This window comes from Girardinichthys multiradiatus, chromosome 12 (assembly GCF_021462225.1).
Source record: "Girardinichthys multiradiatus isolate DD_20200921_A chromosome 12, DD_fGirMul_XY1, whole genome shotgun sequence".
Taxonomy (NCBI): Eukaryota; Metazoa; Chordata; class Actinopteri; order Cyprinodontiformes; family Goodeidae; genus Girardinichthys; species Girardinichthys multiradiatus.
In genome coordinates this window covers 19,623,888-19,647,362 of record NC_061805.1, presented here as the reverse complement: position 1 = coordinate 19,647,362, position 23,475 = coordinate 19,623,888, and the positions used below count along the sequence as shown (strand labels likewise).

General features: G+C 37.6%; 1 protein-coding gene across 4 annotated transcripts in view; it reads left to right on the top strand.

The window, feature by feature from the left end:
• Window positions 1-14,708, top strand: part of LOC124878375 (transducin-like enhancer protein 4) — a 63,049-nt gene extending 48,341 nt beyond the window's left edge. For all 4 annotated transcript variants that reach the window (XM_047382291.1, XM_047382290.1, XM_047382292.1 and 1 more), the window contains 7 exons: window positions 3,464-3,540; window positions 3,672-3,921; window positions 4,001-4,248; window positions 7,995-8,142; window positions 8,948-9,098; window positions 10,426-10,502; window positions 10,744-14,708. In XM_047382291.1, the coding sequence (XP_047238247.1) occupies window positions 3,464-3,540; window positions 3,672-3,921; window positions 4,001-4,248; window positions 7,995-8,142; window positions 8,948-9,098; window positions 10,426-10,502; window positions 10,744-10,851 (1,059 nt within the window). In that variant the 3' untranslated portion in view covers window positions 10,852-14,708. The remainder of the gene's footprint in view (window positions 1-3,463; window positions 3,541-3,671; window positions 3,922-4,000; window positions 4,249-7,994; window positions 8,143-8,947; window positions 9,099-10,425; window positions 10,503-10,743) is intronic.
• The last annotated feature ends 8,767 nt before the right edge of the window (window positions 14,709-23,475 follow it).

The following is a 23,475-nucleotide window of genomic DNA, read 5'->3' as shown; positions in this document are numbered from 1 at the left end:
TAATCCAAAAGCCTAAGTTGTAAGACTTGTTTACCTGAATAGATCTTCCACTGGACCCCAGCGTTGGCTGATAGTGGCTTTTTGAAGTCTTAACAAGTATGTTATCTTTTCCATTTGGTACAATTCCCTTACTATTTGGACCCATGAGTTGTAGGAAGTGGCTCTAATTGCATCCACTTAATTGTAATGCATTTCAGGGCTGCTGTAAGAAGAACATTTAAAAGATATGAGTTGGCTTGTCCTTGTAACCCAACTGGAGTAATACCGAGTAATGCGACCGTTACATCTTTGGAATAACCTCCTGAAAGATCTAGTTTATAGCCTTGTACACATCATCCCAAAAGTTTTGTAATTTGGGAAATGACCAAAACATGTGTGTATGATTGGGGATTGCTGAACCACAGTTTCTCCAACACAAACTTGGTACTTTATCTTAGCTACTAGGTCTGGGGTCGTGGGGGCTACGTATTTGAGCTTGTAACTCGATGTGCCTCAGTCCAGATTCCTTCCCATATTTAATCAGAAATACTTTTGGCCATCTCTGTCTCCCATCTTTGTTGTGTCCAAGTGGGTCCACTAAGGTTCATGGACAGAAACAGCTTAGATAATTTTGTTATCAGCTTCTTATCCCCTTCACCTTTTTGGAATCGAATTAATAGGTTCTCTATTGGTGTGGGGTTTAGGACTCTTTCCCAGTCCCTGTGGGTAGACAAAAAAGAACGCAACTGTAAATATCGGAAAAAATCATTTGTTTGGAGACAAAAATGCCCACGTAATTCTTCAAATGACATGAGGTTATTCCTGTTGATTAACTGATGTAGAAACGTGAACCCCTGTTCAGCCCATTTTGAAAATCTTTTGTCCAAGAAATTAGGGGTGAAGGATTTGATATGTCCATTACTTGTTAATATTGATAAACCTCTTGGCAACTTAAAAGCAGCTCTTACTTTGTAAAAAATGCTAAGTGTAGCTCTAGTCCACAATGGCAGTTCCTTTATTGGAATATCTAAAAATGGCAATACCTTTAATGGTTCAGAACACTTCACTTGTTCAATGCTCAACCATCTCGAGTGAGAATCTTCTTAGACCCATGAAATTATAGGCTTTAACTGTGCTGCCCAGAAATAGTATTTTAAAACAGGAAGGTTAAGACCTCCTACTGCCTTGCCTCTCTGTAGTGTTTTATATTTTATGTGAGGGCACTTGTTCTGCCATATGAACTCCGATATCATTTTATCCAAATGAATGAACATGGATTTTGGTATCCCAACTGGTAACATCTGGAACAAATACAATAATCTAGGTAGGAGGTTCATACGAACGGTTGCAAAGCGACCTGAGAGGGACAGCGGCAACGCTGACCACCGTTCTAGGTCCTTCGTAATTATATCCAGTGTTTTACTGCAGTTAGTGTGGAATAAATCATTTAATGAAAGGGGAACATTGATACCTAGGTATTTGATCCCCTCTCTAGCCCACCCGAAGCCGCTTTGCTGTTTTACCCCCAGTGGAATATTGCTATTGACATCCATTGCCTCTGTCTTCCCAACATTTATTTTATAGCCAGAAAAGTACCCGTATACAGAAATCATTTCCTTCAAACATGGTATTGATGACGTAGGATCAGACAAACTCTTACCTTTGACATAGGGTTCTTCTATAGAAAGTTAAACCATTTAACAAAGCCCATTTTTATTAAATATATTCCAAAAACATCCAATCAACAATATCAACAATATCGAATGCTTTCTCTGCGTCTAAACTAAGGAGCATAGAGGTTTGTTTGTCTTTTGCCATTATAGACTGCAAATTCAAAGCTCTCCTCACATTGTTAATGCCTTGGCGGCCTGAGATAAACCCTGTCTGATCCGGTTTTATAAATGTTTTTAGATATTTTTGAACCCTTGTTGCTAAAATAGACGTTTATATCTTATAGTCGACACATAAAAGGCTTATTGGTCGATAGCTAGAACAGTGTAGCGGATCTTTCCCATCCTTATGTAACACTGTAATAATAGCTTCGGACCAGCTATCTGGAGGATTTACGGAATGTAATACATAGTTATAAAGTTTACATAACATAGATGCAAAACTTTTATAATATTCCTCAGCGAACCAGTCTATTCCTGGTGACCTATTATTTTTTTAATTTTCTTATGATTTTTCTAATTTCACCTTCTTTTATATGTTCTATTAAACTTGCTGCTTCACTATCAGTTAATTTGTCCATTTGGAGAGTTTTAAAGAAATCTTGCATGTTATCTACTTTTGATACCTAACCCCAGTTGTCCATAATATTCCACAAAAATGTCTGATATTGCCTTGGGACTTGTTTCAATTTTGTTTGCATTTATATGTTTAATCTTAGGAACTACACGACTAGCCTGTGCCTTTATCAATTCAAAAGCTAACAACCTGCTGGCTTTATTTCCAGTTTCATAATGCTTTCTGTTTGTAAACCTTAGGGCACCCTCTGCCTTATATATTAATAACTCGTCCAACTTTGATGTGGTCTCTTTTAGTTTATCAAGTGTTTCTTGCCTGACGTATTGTTTTTGGTCAGTTTCTAAAAGTTTAATTTCTGTTTCCGAATCCTGTTGATTTTTTTGTCTTTCTTTCTTCAATCTATCGAAATAAATTTTTCCCTTATCGTGGCCTTTCCCGCATCCCACAACTAGCGATGACTTTAAAGCCTTTACCCAGATTGCTGCCTATCAATTTGACCTCATACATTCCCCAACAGATTTCCACATTTTGTCTGAAACCTCCAACAATTTTCTGCAATGTAGAAATTTAGTATCAAATCTTGCAGAGTGCCCATGCCCATAAGGTGAAGGTCACTGGCAACAAGACAGCAGCTGGTCTTACACATCTAACAACACAAGCAGAAAAAAGTTAACTGTTTTAACCTTTAAAGAGAGCTGAAACCTTCTGTTTGTAAAAAAAAAAAACCAAACAAAGATGTAAAGACAGCAAAGAGAAAGAGTGGTGGAAAGTAAGGTGCGAGACATTTGTAGATGGCCACAGAAAGATATAAGGTCCTCTTAATGTTGCATAAGAAACCTTTATGAAAAGATGTAACAGAATAAGCGTTTGTTTTTCTGCATGTTCAAAAAAGTATTTTTTAAGTGTCATGTAATTTATACAATGTCAGTTTAGATCACCTCATGGTGATCACATGTTAACTGTCATTTAACACAAAATACCATTTGACTAATAGTGGAAGCTGCTTTACATTGAAAAAGGCATTTATATAATGTATTTTAGGTATATCTATGGTCGTCAACTTGGATGTTTTTTTAATGGATTGCTGTTTCTAAACTGATAACATTGTGCTTTTGTTCTTTCTTAAGCTTCATTATTATATTTTTCAAGCAACTTAGCTTTAATTAGGGACTACTTCTATTACAGCAGCATTTCACAGTGGTGTGTAATTTAACTATCATCCTCTCAACTTGTTTAGGTGGGTTTCGATCCTCACCATCACATCCGGGTCCCAGGCCTTCCTCCCAACCTGTCGGGAATTTCTGGTGGAAAACCGTAGGTTTCCTTACCTCAATTTTTAATGCCACAAGCACACCAAGAAAGACACATGATTTTGTCTTTATCCAGTTCTTTTTGCTTTCATTTCACTTTCTTTCTCTTTTCTCACCACTCTTTGTCCCCTTCAGAGCTTATTCCTTTCATGTGAGCGCTGATGGACAAATGCAGCCTGTGCCTTTTCCTCCAGATGCTCTGATTGGCCCTGGCATCCCACGCCATGCACGACAGATCAATACTCTTAGCCACGGAGAGGTGGTGTGTGCTGTCACCATCAGTAACCCGACTCGTCATGTCTACACCGGGGGCAAAGGCTGTGTGAAGGTTTGGGACATCAGTCATCCGGGTAACAAGACCCCTGTTTCCCAGCTGGACTGCCTTGTAAGACCTGTGGCTTGATCCTTATATTCCAGACAGTGTCAGTAAAAACATGTAATACAGGGTTTTTCTATTACTTTAGAACAGGGATAACTACATCCGCTCATGTCGGCTGCTTCCGGATGGACGAACACTAATTGTTGGGGGCGAGGCGAGCACTTTGTCAATTTGGGATTTAGCTACACCAACTCCTCGGATCAAAGCAGAGCTGACTTCATCTGCGCCAGCGTGTTATGCTTTGGCCATCAGCCCTGACTCCAAAGTCTGCTTTTCCTGTTGCTCTGACGGAAACATAGCTGTCTGGGATCTTCACAACCAGACTTTGGTTAGGTAGGTGGCTACAGATTGGTTCTGGCCAATTCTTATACTCTATATTGCCAAAAGTAGCTGCGTGTCTACATTGTTTTTAATCCATAGGGTTTAACATGATGTCAGTCTGCCATTTGCAGCTATTACATCTTCAACTCTCCTGAAAAGGCTTTCCACAAGGTTTAAGGGTCTGATTATGAGAATTTTCGACCTTTTTCCAGAAGTGCATTTGTGAGGTCAGACCCTGATGTGGGATGAGAAGGCCTGGCTTACAGCCAAGAGTCTCGTTCATCCCAACGGTGTTCTATCCTTCACACCAAACTTGCTCATCCCTGTATTAATGGATATGGCTTTCTCCACTCGTGTGTAGTAATGATGAAAATGGGAGGATCCATCCACAAACTGTTGTCACAAAGCTGGAAGCATGAAATTGTCCAAAATGGATTGGGATGGTGAAGCATTAAGAGTTCCTTTCTCCAAAACTAAGGAGTCGTGCTCAACTCCTAAATGCCCTCTACACCAAACTGTACACTTGACACAGTACGGTCAGGCAAATGCCCTTGAGCTAATCTAAAGGTCTGTAGCTCCTGACTCTGCAAAAAGTTGGTAAATTCTGCGTACAATGTACTTGAGTATTCTATAAACCCACTCTGTGGTTTAGGTGACCTATCACTTTGTTTAGCTGCTTTAGTTTCCACATGCTTATACTTTGACATTTGATATTTAGTAGTTAGGGCATTTCTTGACCAGACATGTTGCATCTTAGCACTGAGAGTCTGAGAGCAGTCCATTCATTCAGAAATGTTTGTAGACATAGTCTGCATACCTAGGTACTGCAATTTATACACCTGTTGCCAAGGGATTGGAACACCTAAATTCAATAATTTGGAGAGGTGAGTTAATACTTTCATTAGTAAAGTATATATTACACATCCTTAGTTGCATGTCTTAAAATCCGTGTAATTTTCTAAATGTTGTGCTAAGTAACCATACCAATAACCATTATACTCACATCTCACTATTGCCTTTCATTTCAGTAGTTTATGAAGAATGCTCCAGCATCACCTGTTTGCACTGACAAAGATGGGCGGCTGTATTCAGCCAGCCGAACTCTGGTCCCGATACCTCTCTTTCAGGTTGCGGGGGAAAACAACTTCAATTAGAGCTGCTGTGGCGAGTTCTCTGTGGCACAAGTCGCCCCTGTAGGCCTCAGATGAGAATATCAAGCTTGTCTCAATTACCCCTTTTTTATGAATGAATGCTGGGTACTTGAACAGCAAATCATTACTTAACTTTGTTGCATATGATTGCCGTGATCGTAGTCACTTTTGAATTCAAGGATTCTTCAAAGTAGAAGCCTTACTCGCTTGCAAGTTTGAAGGCCTTCAGCTGACGTGTGGTCTGGTCCCTCCATTAGCAACTGTCCACAGCCGGAATGAGACTTTCGCACGTTTTGTCCCTCTGCCCAGTTCTCCTGCTGGAAATCTGTGTGGTAGAGACCGCCATGTTGGAACAAGGTGTTTTTGTCCAAACTGTGACATCACAGGGAGTCAGCTATGACTCCTCCTCTTCCTGGGCTGGGTTAGGAATACTAGTGTGACACTGAAAGGTGTAGAATGGTTTATACTGGCCTTTGCTGTACAGTTCAGAGTCCATGTTCAACCATGTTGTAACCCATGGCTGGGGTTCCAACACTACTCTCTTATAATTCAGCTATTTATGTTATCACTATTTACCAATCATAGATGGTGTATGAACATAGAACCTCCATCTTCAGATCAATAAACTTGAAAAAAGAAATAATCGCTATGGTGATGTCACAGCAAAAGTATAGCTTCCCCGTCCTGACAAAGCAGAACACTGAATTTTAAACCCTTCATGTCACTAAATTCTTGCACTACATTCAAGACAAGCCAAGATTTAATGTTCCGCTACATGCACATAATTTCCACAATTTTAGACCCAAGTACCACAAGGTCTTTTTTAATATGCCAACATCCATGGCAAGATAGAAAATATTGTGACATCTTGAGCATTACAAACACTGAATTTCTCTGGATGTCATGCTTTCAAGCAAACCTTGCTCACAGATAGATGCTGAGTAGTACTCTGTTGTGTCCCACTGATTTGATGATATATAAAATGTCAGCAGTGCAAATTCCCAGTTTATTCCTATAACTTGCATTACCATATGAAATCAACAGCAGCTGTATCTGTTTAGCTTAGCACATGGCTCTTCTGCTAAATGTTTACAATAGAAATCATTGCTTGTTTATTGTTTGAATGACAATATAATGGGCAAGTCTGATTGTATATTTTAATACATGATAGACTGTGCTATAAATAAGAAAACAACTACAAAAAAGCATTGTCTGTCAGCCAGTCATTTTCTACTGCTTATTCCATAGTGGGTCGCGGGGGAGCTGGTGCTTATCTCCAGCAGTCTATGGGCGAGAGGCAGGGTACGACCTGGACAGGTCGCCAGTCCATCACAGGGCAACACACAAACAACCACGCACACACTCATTCATACATCTAAGGGCAATTTAGAGTGACCAATTAACCTAACAGGCATTGCTTATTTAAAAATTGTTTCAATAAGGATGTGGTTCACCAGATGGAATTCTGGAGGATGAAAATTTACCTGCTTGTTTTCAATCAGCAGGGTGGTTTTGGATAAACCAGTCAATAAATGGTAAGGCCAGTAGTCATATGATAAGATGTACAGCAAGGTCTGTGGGTAATCATTCTATATGTGGAATATCTGGCATCATTTCAGTCTACCATACCGACTTTGCAAATATTTAAAGAACTTAATAAATGTCATTAAATACTATATAAGGCATCATCAGACACTGTTAATTTTCACTTTTTTAATCAATTACCCTTAAATCAGGGTATTGCTCGTTACCTGTATTGCAAGCTACTTTTTCTACCTGATTCACTACAATACTGAAAAAAAAGTTATTATAATTCCCTATGAGACTTTGCTTTAACTTGAAAGAATGATTCAGTGATGAGAGTTTCAAACTGCTTCTTTTCTAACTTACAGCTAGCTGTATTGTAGTACTAATGCTAGCTTGCACGTTACCAGTGCCAAAACTGGGATTCATTTTCATCTGTGAACTAATAGTTGATTAAGGCAAAACTGTATGCATATAATTCCTGCAGAAATATTATTTCATTTAGTTATTGTTTTGACCACCACCAGGTGGTGCGGCAGTCCAGAAACCACACTTCCTGCACCAATGCTTAAGGTTTAAAACAGTTGCTCCTTAATGCTGACTTCTGTATCAGCTATTTTGACCTGCGGCCAACATACTGAAAATTTTGAAATCTCTTTATCAATTTTGTTATTTAATAAGTATTTTCATACATTATTTTTGCTTTGCAGCAAGAAGGTTCTGGGTTCGCTTCCTGGCCTGGGGTCTTTCTGCATGGAGTTTACATGTTCTCCCCGTGCATGCATGGATTCTCTCCGGATACTCCGGTTTCCTCCCACAGTCCAAAGACATGCCTGTTAGGTTACTTGGTCTCTCTGAATTGCCCTTAGGTGTGTGAATGAGTGTGTGCTTGGTTGTTTGTGTGTTGCCCTGCGATGGACTGGCGACCTGTCCAGGGTGTACCTCACATCTTGCCCATAGACTGCTGGAGATTGGCACCATCTCCCTGCGACCCACTATGGAAGAAGTGGTATTGAAAATGACTGACTGACTGACTAACTAATGTTAAATAGTATGGGTTTATTTGTGTGTGTTTCTCTGTAGGCAGTTTCAGGGCCATACAGACGGAGCCAGTTGTATAGACATCTCTAATGATGGAACCAAACTTTGGACTGGAGGTTTGGATAACACTGTTCGGTCCTGGGATCTGAGAGAGGGCCGGCAGCTGCAACAACACGACTTTACTTCCCAGGTACACAGGAAATTCCAGAATAACCCCACAGCTCTGAGCAATACTCATATGCAAAGTTTTACATTTTTGTGAACCTTTTTATGCTATATTACCATATCATTCTATATAGAAGCTTGGTATTAGTCAAGCTCAGTTCCCCATCAGCTTATTGTTTGAAACTGCAGCACTTGGTCAAGAAAGCTTGATTTTGAGTATACATGTTGTACCAGTAGTTTGTGGTATAGGTAAAGTAAAAATGTCACTCACTAGTAAAAATTGTACATCACTAGAAAAGTCCTTGCCAATTGCAGCATGTGATTACTGTCTCTGCTTTTGATTTATTGCAGTAATTGACAAGCTCAGTTCAGAGCGTTTAACCCCCACTAAAGGCCAGACTGTTTTTGTCATGCCCTGAAATACTTTTAACGCTAATAATACTTGCAGTTAGAATTTACTTTTTTTCCGACAAGAAAAGCAGCAATAATAGACCATTATTGCAATTTTCTTGAAAGGACCCATTTTACAATCCCAGTGTGCACATGAGGGTGTGAGTGTGCATTAAAGAGATTAGAGAGAGAGGACAGACAAGTGGGATATGGTTCTACATCTTCAGTGAATTTATCACACACTACCTCTTACATTAAAACATTAATATCACTGTGTTTAACAGGTTTTTCCACATTTATACAGTCTATTCATGAGCACATTTTCAACAGTAAGCTGAAAAAGGTTTCTTATTTTGTTTCAAATAGTATATATAACTAAATCTATCATCAAAAGTATAGTATGTAACTATCTTGAAAAGAGGACTTTGTCTTTGTTGCAGATTTTCTCTCTGGGTTACTGTCCGACAGGCGAGTGGCTGGCTGTGGGGATGGAGAACAGTAATGTAGAGGTTCTGCACGTCTCCAAACCTGACAAATACCAACTCCATCTGCATGAAAGCTGCGTGCTCTCGCTAAGATTTGCTCACTGTGGTAAGAGTGAAACATGGTCAGGGGGACATATCCTGTATGTCACTGTCATCACATGAAATTCCCCTGTCTGTTTAATGGTGAAACATACTTTTTTTTGATTGAGTTGTGCACTGGGTTCTTTTTAGATATGACAGGTAAAAATGAGCAAACACTGAACTGTTGTCCAGGATTTACAGTTTTTGGAATTGGTGAAGCTTGAACATTTATTTGTTTGCCTAAGGAGTTTTGCATACCTGCGAAAAATAAATCTCCATGTGAAACTCTGTCCCTTCCTGGGAATTGAAAAAAGAAGCCCATAATCTGTTTATCTGAGTTAGCATAAGTAAAACTATTTTTAATTAATGTGACTCAAAAGTTGTAAATATAAAAAACATAATCAATCCATCCAACATTTTTGTTAACTGTGATAGTAAGATATAAGCAAAGATTACCCTGGACTTTATGCCTTAAAGCTTAATTACCCTGAAACCTTAATCTGTCCTGTCTTTTTAATTCTGTCTTTCAACAATGACTTTCTTCTTACGACTTCTTAACAAAAGCCTCGTGTGCCACACACTTTCCAATTGCAGGTAGCAGATTAAAGAGTGCTCTGTGAGATGTTCACTAATTGGGATATTGTTTCATAACTTAACCCTGCTTTAAACTTCTCCACAAGTTTATCCCTGACTCATCTGCTGTGTTGCCCTGCTTTGCACTGCTTTGTGTTGGTCTATCTCAGGGGTTTCCAACTGCAGTCCTCCAATTCTCAAGAGCTGATGTCCAGCATATTTTAGATGTAGCCTTGCTCCAACAAAGATGATGTAAAGGACATGTCAACAGATTCTGCATGAGCCTGTTAATGAACCATTAATTTGATTCATTGATTCTTTTGAACAAGGGAAACATGCAGTAAATGCCGGCTCTTGAGAACTGAAGTTGGCCACACATATTGTATACCCTAAAATCCTAATAAAATTTATCGACCTTGTGGTTGCAAGGTAATAACTGCTAGTAAAAAAGTGTGGAAAGGTTTAAGGGGAATTGATGCTTTTTAAGGCACTGCAGAACAAGCATGGAATAAAAAAAATACAAATCAGTCAGTCTCACAAACGTCCTTAGACACCATTTACTATCTAAGTCTGGTTTGCATATGTTGTTAGACAGCTTCAAAGATTTTCCTGTCCTATGCTCAGAACTCAGCCATTGTTTGGCTGGGGAAGTAATCCAAATTCAAAGTGAAAATAAAAGAAGCCTGTAGGTGCGTAGAGAGGAAAAACAATTCTCAAATGTAAATGCACCCAGATAGAGAGCTGATTTTATTTGTAAACATTTACTGTGTTTTCCACAGGGAAGTGGTTTGTGAGCACTGGAAAAGACAATCTACTCAATGCATGGAGAACACCATATGGAGCCAGCATTTTCCAGGTGAGTGGGGCAGAGCGTGCAAAAATAAGATAAAAAATCATTAGTGGCATCTGTGAAGCCAAACACAGCACAAGTGGATCTACAGGAACCTTCTTTATTGAGAAATACATTGTAGCATAAGAAATGTAGCTGAAGAAATACATGTCTTATTTTGATTTTTAGATTTTCTGAAAGTATTTTCTCATATTTGTAGAATTTGTCATTTCTTATATTTAACCTAATTTTTCTCTTCCCCTCCCAGTCAAAGGAGTCATCCTCAGTGCTGAGCTGTGACATTTCCATAGATGATAAATACATCGTAACAGGCTCAGGAGACAAAAAAGCAACAGTCTACGAGGTCATCTATTAAAAAAGCTGGACTTAAAGGTCATCCTTTCATCTGGGTCTAAAGTCTCCATCATCAGTATAAAATTTAGATGAAAACAAACACTTTCTGGAACTTTGACACTTTGACCTCCTGATTCTGGTTGGTTGCGGATCAAAATGAACAAAGCACAGAGATTTTTTTATTCTTTTATTTTTAAGTGCCGTTATGTTTGTGTAAGTATAAATTTAATGTCCATGTGCACTACGTGTGGAGTGGCTAAATAACATTCCTTTATGTAACATTTAATATAAGCGTCAATATTTGATTGTTTACAGCATTTAGACATATCTAGCTTTAACCTGTAGGTGGTCTGAATGGCACTTTGTTTACAACAAGTATTTACTGCTTAGTTATTCTGCCTGATTGCGCCACAGACAACTGACAGATACTTTCAAAGGGTTTGTGAGGGGTGAGGGGAAGCAATTATGCACACTTGATGTTTTGTGAGCTACTGCAGACACAGACCAGGTTTTTTGGCTTTCCAAGTAAAGATGTGTGAAAATACTTTAAATGATTAAATCCCATAAGAAAATAGAAAAATCCAACCTTTGATATGAGTGCATTTATTCATTGGGGAAAAGAGATGTTAAAAGTAATTGTTATCAAAATCACTGGTGGCACAAGTATTGGTTCCTCTCATAATAGTTTTAAAATAAATGTAAATTAAGCATTAAAAAATTCTACTTACTCAGTTTATTGGAACTTCTAATTGGTAATCCATAACTTTGTTTCCCTGGGTATAAATGTGATGTGACACATAGGCCAGTTTCTGTTAGCCACTGGACACTAGGCTAGACGAGGATCCATAGTGAACTTACCATCACACACAGTAAGCAGTAAGATAAATGAGGTAAAACAAAGTCTCCAACTTCTACTTTTAGAAAGCTGCAGCCAATCATGACATTATGGAGTCATCAAGTCTCCATAACAACCATTAGACAATATCTGCCTGCTAAATAGATGTGTGGGAGTGATGCCATTAAAATGCCTTATGTGCCCTACCATCACAAATGTAAATGTCTGGGGTTTGCTAAACTCTGCTGAGACTTTAACTGGAACCAGTTGATTTTGTCAGATGAGACTATGATTGATCTTTTTGGCAGCAAGCACTTCAGGTGGGTTGGGCATTAAACATAGGATGAATATGTGGAAAAGCACCCTGTGCCTACTAAGAGCAGATAAAAGGACCCATGACTTATTGATCTAGAGAGTTTGTGCAAAGAGTCAAATCTTTCTCCCTCACTGTTACTCCCGCATTGTGAAATGCTATAGGAGAAAACTAGGGTCTGTCATATTGGCAAGAGGAGGTTGTATAAAGTATTGACAGCAAGGATACCAATATTTGTGAGTTTGTTAGAGACAAATACTCAGATTAAAGCTTGGATTTTCTTTCTTTTCAGTGTAAAATTATGCTACCGCAATAAAACATGAAATTATTTTAAAGCATTTTTCCCATTTTATCATTGGTGCCAGCAAATAAATATGTCTCTATATAAGAGGCTAAAATGCTTTTCAAAACATGAGCTTCAAAGGCAATATATTCATAGTTATGATGTTGATGTGTTTGGTTTCCCTTCACTTTTCACTTTTAAAACTAATTTCTTAAATAATTATCAGAAAAACCTTCCATACGTAAAAAATACCAACAGCTAATTTCATTACAGTTGCATGCAGAGGGTTGCTTTTTGTGGTAGCCGTCTTGGAAAGATTTCCTAATATCTCTGAGCTCCTTCAAGGACTTGACAAAGAGAGGTGAAATGTTGAACAAAAGGCGAGCTGACCTTGAAGAAATAGTTTGATAGAGCACGCTAAAGAAACACATTAATGCAGAGAAAAAAAAAATCATCATAGCATAAAGACTTATAGTGTAAAGACTGGTCTGCCTAATCCAAAAACAAGATGTCTACTGTACAGTGGTGTGTTCTGTATTTAAACTGTATTATCTGCACTCTTTAAACAAACATATGTAAAAAATAAATTTTAAACGTGCTGAAAGATTTCTTTTTGTATTTGACCAGATGAGGCCTATTATTTACTGTTTGCTATGGTTTTGGATGCAGCTTATGCTTACTGCATTCAGTATTTTCTGTATTTTCTACCAGTATTTATTTTTATTTTTCCTGCCATTTCCTGTAATTCAGCTTCAGGTTGGGAGTTCATACACGTGTGCGTGTCTTGTGTCTATGTTTCGATCTTGTGGACGCTTTTTGAGCAAACTACAGGGAAGGCCCTCGGTGTCCTCACTCCTGACTGACCTTTGCACTCGGTTATGACTCCTGGTTCGGACTCCTGTGAATGCTCTCTTGCTCTGCTCTGATAGTTTTTCTGTAAAACTTATTTATTGGTGTTTTGGAGGTCGGCCTTTTTATTTCTGAACTTGGTTTCCTGTTCCTGGACTTTTTTGCTCTTTTTTTATCTAAAAAAACGAACAAAAGCAGCTGATAAAACTCATTTTGGATATACTTCTGTTGGCTTTTGTAAAAAAAAAAAAAAAAAAACAGCAAGAAACAACAACACAGTGCCTTTATGATACTACGCTTCTTGGATGTTTTTCCCTCTGCTGGTTGTTTGATAGTATTCTGAAATGTAACCTTGTTTTAAGACTTTTGTTATTATAATTTTTAATTTAACTAAATATGGTTGTTCCAGTGTCAGGAAGTACATAGATGTAAAAGTTGTATGCTGCAGTCTGACATCATTGTTTAGCCAATTGTGATAAATCTTGTCTAATTTGAGTATTTTTAAGAAATTTCAAATGTTCATCATAGATTTAAGCAACATGCAAAGTTTGCTTTTAATTTCCAGTTTTCAGTCTATTCAGTGCAAAAACATGTAGACTAATAGCAGATTAAGTCATCAAAATGTTGGAAATTATATTAGTGGGGTGTAACTAATGTGCATGTCACTGAGGCAAAACATAAAACTGAAAAATACGACCCAAAACTTTTATGTGATTCATCTGTCTTGTTTAATCTCCTAAACAGGCCTACCTGAACTACCTGTAAGCTTTCCATAGACAATTATTTCACAGTTCCAGTCAGACATCTACATACACTGGTCATTCGCATAGATATCATGTTAACTTCAGGCATTTTAATGGTCTTTCCTAGTTCTTCTAGTGTTCAAGCAACTATCAATTTAAAATTTATAAAACTAGAATTTCTGTGAATTTGGAATTCCTTGTGGATCATTTCTGATGCACACAATCTGAAAATTAAACATACAGGCATACATATATATATATATATATATATATGATGACAGTATGCAAACTGCAGGAACTGTGCATCAATCTTGAAAAGATTCACAAGTTAGTGGTATTACCAAATATTTTGCAGCGTTTCTGTCGACAGTCTTCTATATGGACCAATATATATCATTTGTGACTGTGTTAGGTTTACACGGTTTATTTTCAGTACTTGCAGCAGCAAAACCTTTTAATTAAAATCTAAATTTTCACTGAATGTGCTGCTGTTCATCAAATCTAGTGATTGTCTGTTGAACTGGATTCTCTACCACTTTTATCCTGAAAACCTGAAACATGTTTCTGTTGTGCTTAATGTGAAGTTCCTGAATGTCATCTTTCTCATTTTAATGCTACATGAGTTACACAACCTCAAACACTCATATGCTATAGATTAATGATGTACAGAACACCTGGTTTGACTGATCTCATAAAGGTGTTACAACTTGACTGTAAACATGTAATTATTTAAACTGAGACAGCTAAAAGAATCCTCCTGTCACCAGTTGAGCTTATTTTATTTCAGTGTAAAATGACTTTGCTCTCTTTTTTCTAGTCTGTGGTTGATTTTATTAAATTATTGTGTGAAGTATTTTGTCTGAGTCTCTTTGACATTTTCTTTGGGATGTTGCAGGAATTAATTTCTTCAATCCCTATGGCGTTTTCTGAAAATAAATTGAAGTGCAAACTTGAATCAGTCAAACTGCTGGATTTTTTTTAAAGCACCACAAGTTTGTAGCTATGTTCACATTTTTACAATATTTTTTACTAAAAACCTATTTAAAAGTACAGTAATATGAAAAAATTAGAAGACACCATTACATATGTAGTTATTTGAAAAAAAAACAACTTCACATATCAATGTCTAATCATTAATTATTTATTTCTGGGAAAGAAAGTGAAATTTTGAGAATGGACAACAAACAAATGCATATTCTAACTGTTAAAATTTGAGCACTCTACCCACTAGTAGCTAGTCCACGTTAATGGAAACCATTTCAGTAAAACACTTCTTGTAGCCACCTACTAGTCCCTGGTGAAAAAAAACTATTTTGCATCAAAGATGGATTTTATGCATTTTTAAAATATAAACATTTATGAGACCTATGATTAGATGTTTTGCAGAAATCTACTAGAGTAGCACAAAGAAAGAGCTCTTCCTCCAAGACAAATGGAACTGCATTTCAAAGGAAACAATTCAGCTAAAACTTTACATTGTAAAGATATTTGATTTGATTTTTGTTGAAAGTAAATAACTGTGATTACCTTAAGAAAATGTTTGTGTTTTCTCACATCCAGAGATTTAGTGTCATTGTGGTGTCATAGCTTAGCAACAGCTTAGCTTTAGATAACTGAAAAGCATATTGTTTACGCTGTGTGTCAAACTCCAGTCTTTCAGAAACTTCATAAACTGTAGTTGAGTTGTCATATTCTCTTTAGACAATATGACAGTTCTCTCTGTTTAGTCTTGATTGCTTTATTCTCACATTAACTTTAACATATAACATGCCAGCTGACGCCTGTAGAGTATGAGATGAAGCTTTCAGGTTTTTCAAAATTTCTCTGAGCACTGCGCAGTCTGACTTCCATGTGCGAGGATTGGCAATTATCGTAAATATTTTCTACTTGAGAATAATATTTAGGAGGACTTTAAATTGTTTAGGAATGGCCTTTTAAACAGTCTCAGATTGAAAGAATGTTGTTTCTAAGGTCATTACTGAGGTCTTCAGGTCCACTCTGGGCTTTTGTTAATACACACAACTGTATGATCCATACTGGCAAACCTTCTGTTTTTATAGAGGTGGTCACTTGTTTGATTATCAGCACCTGGCTACTACTTTTCCTTTAATGCTATGAAAGGAGCAAGGGTGCACAGTTTTGTTTAATGAATAAAGACTGTGTGGAATCTGACGAGAGCTTGTTTTAGATCACACAAAACTGATTTGAAGTCTTTAATAATGCAATAAACATAGAAATAATTTAGTCATATTTTCTGTATGAGATGCTATTAGCTTTTTATAATCTTGATTTTCCCACATGAATGTCGCAAAACATCATCTTATATATTATAGTTTGTGGGCTGTGAGAACCAGTGATGTTAGTTTGAGTTGACAGGTCATTTGCTAGTCTCAGTCTAACTCCCTATTGCGAACAAGCTGTGTTCATGCAGCACTAAACGCTGGACTAGTAAAGTGGACTAAGTGAGGGCTGTGGAGGAGGACGCTCTGCCATTACAGTGAATGATACTCCTGCTGCAGTTCTCCAGCGAGGACTTCAAAGAGCCAAAAGTGGATGAGAAGGAGGAAAGGATGGGATGGGATGTGGGTACAAGCAACCCTACTTCAACAATAAATAGTAAGAGCACTTGCAGCATACAAATTGCTCACTTACCTGTCAAACACGCATTGGATTAAACAAACAGGACACACGATCACAATGTTCCATAAGCTTTAATGTATTGCTGCATATTTGCTTATCGATTTTGGCTGATATATAACTGATATTTTTCTCCCTAACAAGGGAGTACAATTCAGTGTTTAAAGTGTCAACCGTCTCGCCTTTTTGCAGCCCCCATAACTGCAGTCATGACCTTACAGCCTGATGGAATAATGTTTGCAAAGTGACACTTTACCCATTTCAATTCTCTCATAACCTCAGAGGGCTATTAAAGCAGCTCATTAATTAATTCACAGTTTTCAAACACTCACAGCACACTTTGAAGACCCACAGAAATGCTACTAAGGAAGCAGCCAGGTGAATACTCACAATAGTTCAAAACTTTTGCGGTAAGTTATTCTTCTGAACCCACATTACGATAAACAAAAACTGACTGCAGCCCTACAGCAGCATTGTGATAAACCTTGGCATTGTAGGTATTCAGTCCATATGCAAAAAAAACTACTTGGCAACAATGTGAAGTTGCTTAACACTTTTATAGTAGTTTAACCCACCAGAGTATAAAAATTAACCCCAAAAACTAAATCTGAAGATGAGTTGCCAATACAATCAAACACGTTACTTACATATACAATTTTGCTTTTACTTGCATCATGTGCAAGCTAAGCTACAGTACAAACCAAAAGTTTGGACACACCTTCTCATTCAAAGAGTTTTCTTTATTTTCATGACTATGAATATTGTAGCTTCACACTGAAGGCATCAAAACTATGAATTAACACATGTGGAATTATATAATGAACAATAATGTGAAACAACTGAAAATATGTCTTATATTCTAGGTTCTTCAAAGTAGCCACCTTTTGCTTTGATTACTGCTCCGCACACTCTTGGCATTCTGTTGATGAGCTTCAAGAGGTAGTCACCTGAAATGGTTTTCCAACAGTCTTGAAGGAGTTCCCAGAGATGCTTAGCACTTGTTGGCCCTTTTGCCTTCACTCTGCGGTCCAGCTCACCCCAAACCATCTCGATTGGGTTCAGGTCCGGTGACTGTGGAGGCCAGGTCATCTGGTGCAGCACCCCATCAATCTCCTTCTTGGTCAAATAGCCCTTACACAGCCTGGAGGTGTGTTTGGGGTCATTGTCCTGTTGAAAAATAAATGATGGTCCAACTAAACGCAAACCGGATGGAATAGTATGCCGCTGCAAGATGTTGTGGTAGCCATGCTGGTTCAGTATGCCTTCAATTTTGAATAAATCCCCAACAGTGTCACCAGCAAAGCATCCCCACACCATCACACCTCCTCCTCCATGCTTCATGATGGGAACCAGGCATGTAGAGTCCATCCGTTCACCTCTTCTGCGCCGCACAAAGACACGGTGGTTGGAACCAAAGATCTCAAACTTGGACTCATCAGACCAAAGCACAGATTTCCACTGGTCTAATGTCCATTCCTTGTGTTCTTTAGCCCAAACAAGTCTCTTCTGCTTGTTGCCTGTCCTCAGCAGTGGTTTCCTAGCAGCTATTTTACCATGAAGGCCTGATTCACACAGTCTCCTCTTAACAGTTGTTCTAGAGATGTGTCTGCTGCTAGAACTCTGTGTGGCATTGACCTGTTCTCTAATCTGAGCTGCTGTTAACCTGCGATTTCTGAGGCTGGTGACTCGGATGAACTTATCGTCCGCAGCAGAGGTGACTCTTGGTCTTCCTTTCTTGGGGCGGTCCTCATGTGAACCAGTTTCTTTGTAGCGCTTGATGGTTCTTGCGACTGCGCTTGGGGACACTTTCAAAGTTTTCCCAATTGTTCGGACTGACTGACCTTCATTTCTTAAAGTAATGATGGCCACTCGTTTTTCTTTACTTAGCTGCTTTTTTCTTGCCATAATATAAATTATAACAGTCTATTCAGTAGGACTATCAGCTGTGTACTGTATCCACCTCCTGCACAACACAACTGATGGTCCCAACCCCATTTATGAGGCTTGAAATCCCACTTATTAAACCTGACAGGGCGCACCTGTGAAGTGAAAACCATTTCAGGTGACTACCTCTTGAAGCTCATCAACAGAATACCAAGAGTGTGCGGAGCAGTAATCAAAGCAAAAGGTGGCTACTTTGAAGAACCTAGAATATAAGACATATTTTCAGTTGTTTCACACTTTTTTATTCAGTATATAATTCCACATGTGTTAATTCATAGTTTTGATTCCTTCAGTGTGAAGCTACATTATTCATAGTCATGAAAATAAAGAAAACTTTTTGAATGAGAAGGTGTGTCCAAACTTTTGGTCTGTACTGTATTTATTTTAGATAAAGAGGACTGACAAGTAAAAACACAAATGAGTACCTACACAACAAAATGTATTCACATACAGTACTAGGAAATCAAAAATATTGGGTTCCAAGACAGAAAAATCAAATGAAAGTGTTGCATGTTTTTCTTGTTAAGGAGGACATAGGAGACAGTAGAACCATGATGAGTTCTTCTCCTGTTAAATTTAGAGTAACATTGGTTCCTCTTGCACAGCATAGATGGTTTGCCAATGCAACATGGGCTTGGGTAGGGGTCAACTCCCCTCAATTAAGGCACAGCTTAGATAAACAGGCCCTCTTTGTGGCACTAATGCATTCCACTTTCTACCCCAGGCAACTGACGAACTTGCCTAAATCAAAAACTGTCCTGCTATTATGTGTCTTGAAATGACACTGCCTGTGTTTTGGTTTAACACCATCTCATGTTATGACATTGCTGGGACATGTGGCAAACAATGTGTGGTGTGAATGGGAAATTTCTGCGGCGATGAAAGGTGGCAAAATCTGAAATAATAATAATAATAATAATAATAATAATAAATAAATAAATAAATAAATAAATAAATAAATAAATAAATAATATAAATAAATAAATAAATAAATAAATATATATATATATATATATATATATATATATATATATATATATATATATATATATATATATATATATATAAATAAATAAATGAACACATAAATAAATAAATAAATAAATAAATAAATAAATAAAATAAACAGTAGCACTCACGGGCAGCTAAAAAAACAACAGTTAAAGGATGCATTTATTTCCCCCCTCTTTCACAATATTTGTCATTTTGTGGGTTAGGTGAAGGACCAAAGTGTAGACTGGAACGCAGAAGCAACATAGCCAGTTGAACAATTTACTATTAACAAAATGGCAAAACTTACAGCTTGATGCAAGGATAGCAAGACAAGGGACATGGACAGAGAACAAGCAGTACAACTGTGAAGTAAAAGGTGTGGTGACTCCACAGGGAAATGAGGCAGATTCACAAAAGGATTCAGAGTGGAACAAAACCCAACAGTAAACTTAAATACTGGGGGAAGTGTGGGACATGACATGGGAAGCCGATGTGTTAATCAGAGGTTGATGAAGCAGCTCCAGCAGAGTCTAAGGAGGGAAGCTGAGGGAGAGAAGCTTAGTAACACGCGTGGAGCTGAACAGAGATTCAATGAAACTATCAAACCGAGAGGACACATCTAATAGAGATCTAACACAAATAATTCCAGATGTACAAAGAATAGAACACAAGAATAAACTATAAAACTAAACACAAATCAAAGACCTAATAGGACAACACCTACCTAACAATAAAAAAAACACTGAATATGACAAAAAAACCTGAAGAATATAAATAGATAACTAGAAAATGGTGAAAACATAAACACAAATAATAACCAAAACCTGTGAATAATAACAACATTAGGCTCTTCCGCAAAACATGTGTAAAAATGCTTTCGGTGCCTCACCACTAATTATGTTTCTTATGCTACATTTTTTTTACTCTCCATCTTTTAAAAGAGAGGGATCACTGTATACAGAAGACATCATGCCCTTCAGCTTATCTGATTTGAGGATGTTCTTGTAATGTGAGGGAGGCTTTGTGAGAAGCTTTCTAATGTTGTGGAATTTAAAGGGACAGTTCGCACAAAGGCTGATGCTGCTGGCACTTTTCTGTTCTAAGGATAACTGATGATTAATTCATTGCTATGGCTTTTTAATGCATTTGTGGTCGATAGTGGGTGGGGGGCGCACTCTGTACAGCTCTTAGATAACTTACATTCAGGGCTGTGTCATACATTAATGAGCCTAGGAACAAGCATCGTTATCTTTTTGGGAAAAGAGATGGATAAGAGCTTTCAGCTTTAAAAAAAAAAAAAACAGAGACAACCTCTTCTTTTTTGCATTATCATTCAATATTTCAAATAAAATTCCTCTATTTAAAAGCATTTTCTTAGATCCTGCCCAGCTGCTGCAAAGTGTTTTAGCTGTATTTGAGAATATTTCATGAATTTCACAGACATTTGGCAATAATAAAGCACAATGAGGCGGTTCTTGAAGAGGACTAAGAGACACCAAAATGATCAGATTCCATAATGAAAGATCTTCAGCAATCATTTGATTGAAGGCCCAAACACCTATAGTTGAACCACTTGCTACTCAAATCTAACTTGAATGTTTTAGCTATGTTGGAAATCTGTGAAATGTTGAAATAATCTATAATTACTCAGTAAGAGTCAGAAATTCTGAATCATCAAAGAAACTCAATTGTTTTCATGGTTTTACTACTTTCTAGTCTGTTATGCTGTACATATTGCTTTTTTTTTTTTCAGTTTTTGTTAATGCAAAGTTTTGTTTTACAGCTCTTAACCTTCAGTATGTTAACATAGAGTTCTCTAAATAAAACTGATATTGACTAGATTGCTGGAGGGATACTTTTCTCTCAGAACCAACATAAAAATTTACCATCCTTAATGTTATTCTTTTTTGTCTGTAGCTAACACTATGTGAGGTATTTTTAAGACATGACAAAATAACTGCACATTTAAAAAATAAATAATTAAACATACAAAAGAAATACCAACACCCCTGCAGAGGGATGTGACACTTGTCACCAAACAGTTTATGTACATTTTCTGATTAAAAATAAATCTTTTCTATGCTGTCCATTTACGTTCTTGCACCTTTGAGTTATTAAAGTATTTAATATATCCATTTCTTCCTAAATAAAGAGGCTTTTTATACGGCTCCATCTATTCAGTCACTTCACGGCCGCTGCTGCGAAGGGTTCAGAGGTCATAAAAAAGTACAGAGAGCTGGATGAATAAGAGGGTTTAAGTTCGCACACAGAGTGGAGGATTGGATATTCCCTAAGAAAACAGGAGCAGCCATTTGAGTGGAGGTCATGGACATTTCTATGCATGCCAGTGGAATAGGTGGGAGTGTTGGAGGAGTGAGACCTCTCAAAGCCAAATGAACTAAAAGCTCTTGGTTTGAATGCTCTTCAGCTCGCACTCTGCTGAATGTACTTCAGCTCAAATGAAGCAGTCGGGTCAGAGGAGATGAGTGTTTTTTTTCTGAGCTTTTAGGATAACTCAGATTCCCACTTAAATCCAACTTTAGTTCCCATTTCCCAAACAAGAAAATGGCCCTTTGTGTGAGGACTGAGAGCTGCTAAAGCATGATGTGAAAAAGACTTGTGAAATGTTTGAAAATTCAGTTGGCCAACATTGTGGTGAGACTAAAAAGGAGATCAATGATTTAAACAACTAGGAAGGAAGCATGATGTAAACCTGCCAAAAAACATCTATCATACCACACAAAATATTATAGAAAAAATGTTTTCATGTAAACCTAAAAAAATTTAATATGCATTCAGCGTTTAGAACCAGATTCTTCCTCATGCCAATATCAAAGCATTAAATTCTGGCTAAAATCACAGGTTAAGATAAAATAGCTATTGTAGCTATTGTGCTGCCATAAATAGAACTAGATGAATATACAGAAAATAACCTCACAACATAAAAAACCTCTACATCTTCACTTCATCTCCTAACCATTTAATCCACCCCTTACCCAACACTAATACACATTCTCGTATTATAATTTTAGTATGTAAAATACTAAAATAAATTTATGTTATCACATTGTAAATTATCGCACATTAGGGCTGCATGATGGGGCCATTGTTAGAACTGCTGTCTTGCAGCAAGAAGGTCCTGGGTTTGATTTCCAGCATTAAGGTCATTCAGTGTGGAGTTTAAATGTTCTCCCCGTGCATGTGTGGGCTCTCTCCAGGTTCTCATTCTTCCTCCAATAGTTCAAAAAGTCCCAAAATGGCTGTTAGATTGATTGGTCTATCTAAATTGCACTTTGTGCATGTTAGTACATGTTTGTTTGTCCTGTGTTGCAATGTAATAAAATGGAGATCAGTCCAGGGTGTACCCCACCTCTTGCCCAATGATTGCTGGAGATAGCCATCAGCAACTCTGATTTGATGGATATTTAAAATCAGCTGAGTTGTAGTGCATATTTTAATCCACATGATGTCACCCTTGGTCTGTTATTCTCTGAGTGTTAATTCTCCATAGCAATCCAAAATCATTCGAGTTGGACTCCGCTGCAGTGAACAGTCCAATAAATGAAGCTATAAAGTTCTTAGTTCAGCAACACTTTATTAATCCCAAAGGGAAATTGGATGTTGTAGCAACTTTTATTATCTAAGTTTCCTCAAAAAGTCACTGTAGATGAGTAAGGCTGGGGATTGAAAGAATCTACTGTAGCAGTCTGTTTTGCTATAAATCTGAAGAAGCCTCTGACTCTGTTGCTGTATTGCAGTTTCAGAAAGAGGATGCTCAGGGTTGTGTTTTTCATTTCACTGTCATCTCTTGAGGTTCCACAGCAGTATAGGGTTAGGGTATACCCTAACCCAGGATATAGACAATTTCTTTATCAGCTTGGTGGGATTTTTAAGCAAATGTAGGTACTTGTTGATATGTTTCTGCTTCTTCTCAAATTCACAATAATCTCCTTTGTTTTGTTTCCGTTCACGATAAGTTGACTGTTTCCACGAGCTCCATCTTGTCCATCTTAGATACACCCAACAGTTGCATAGTCATACAAGTATAT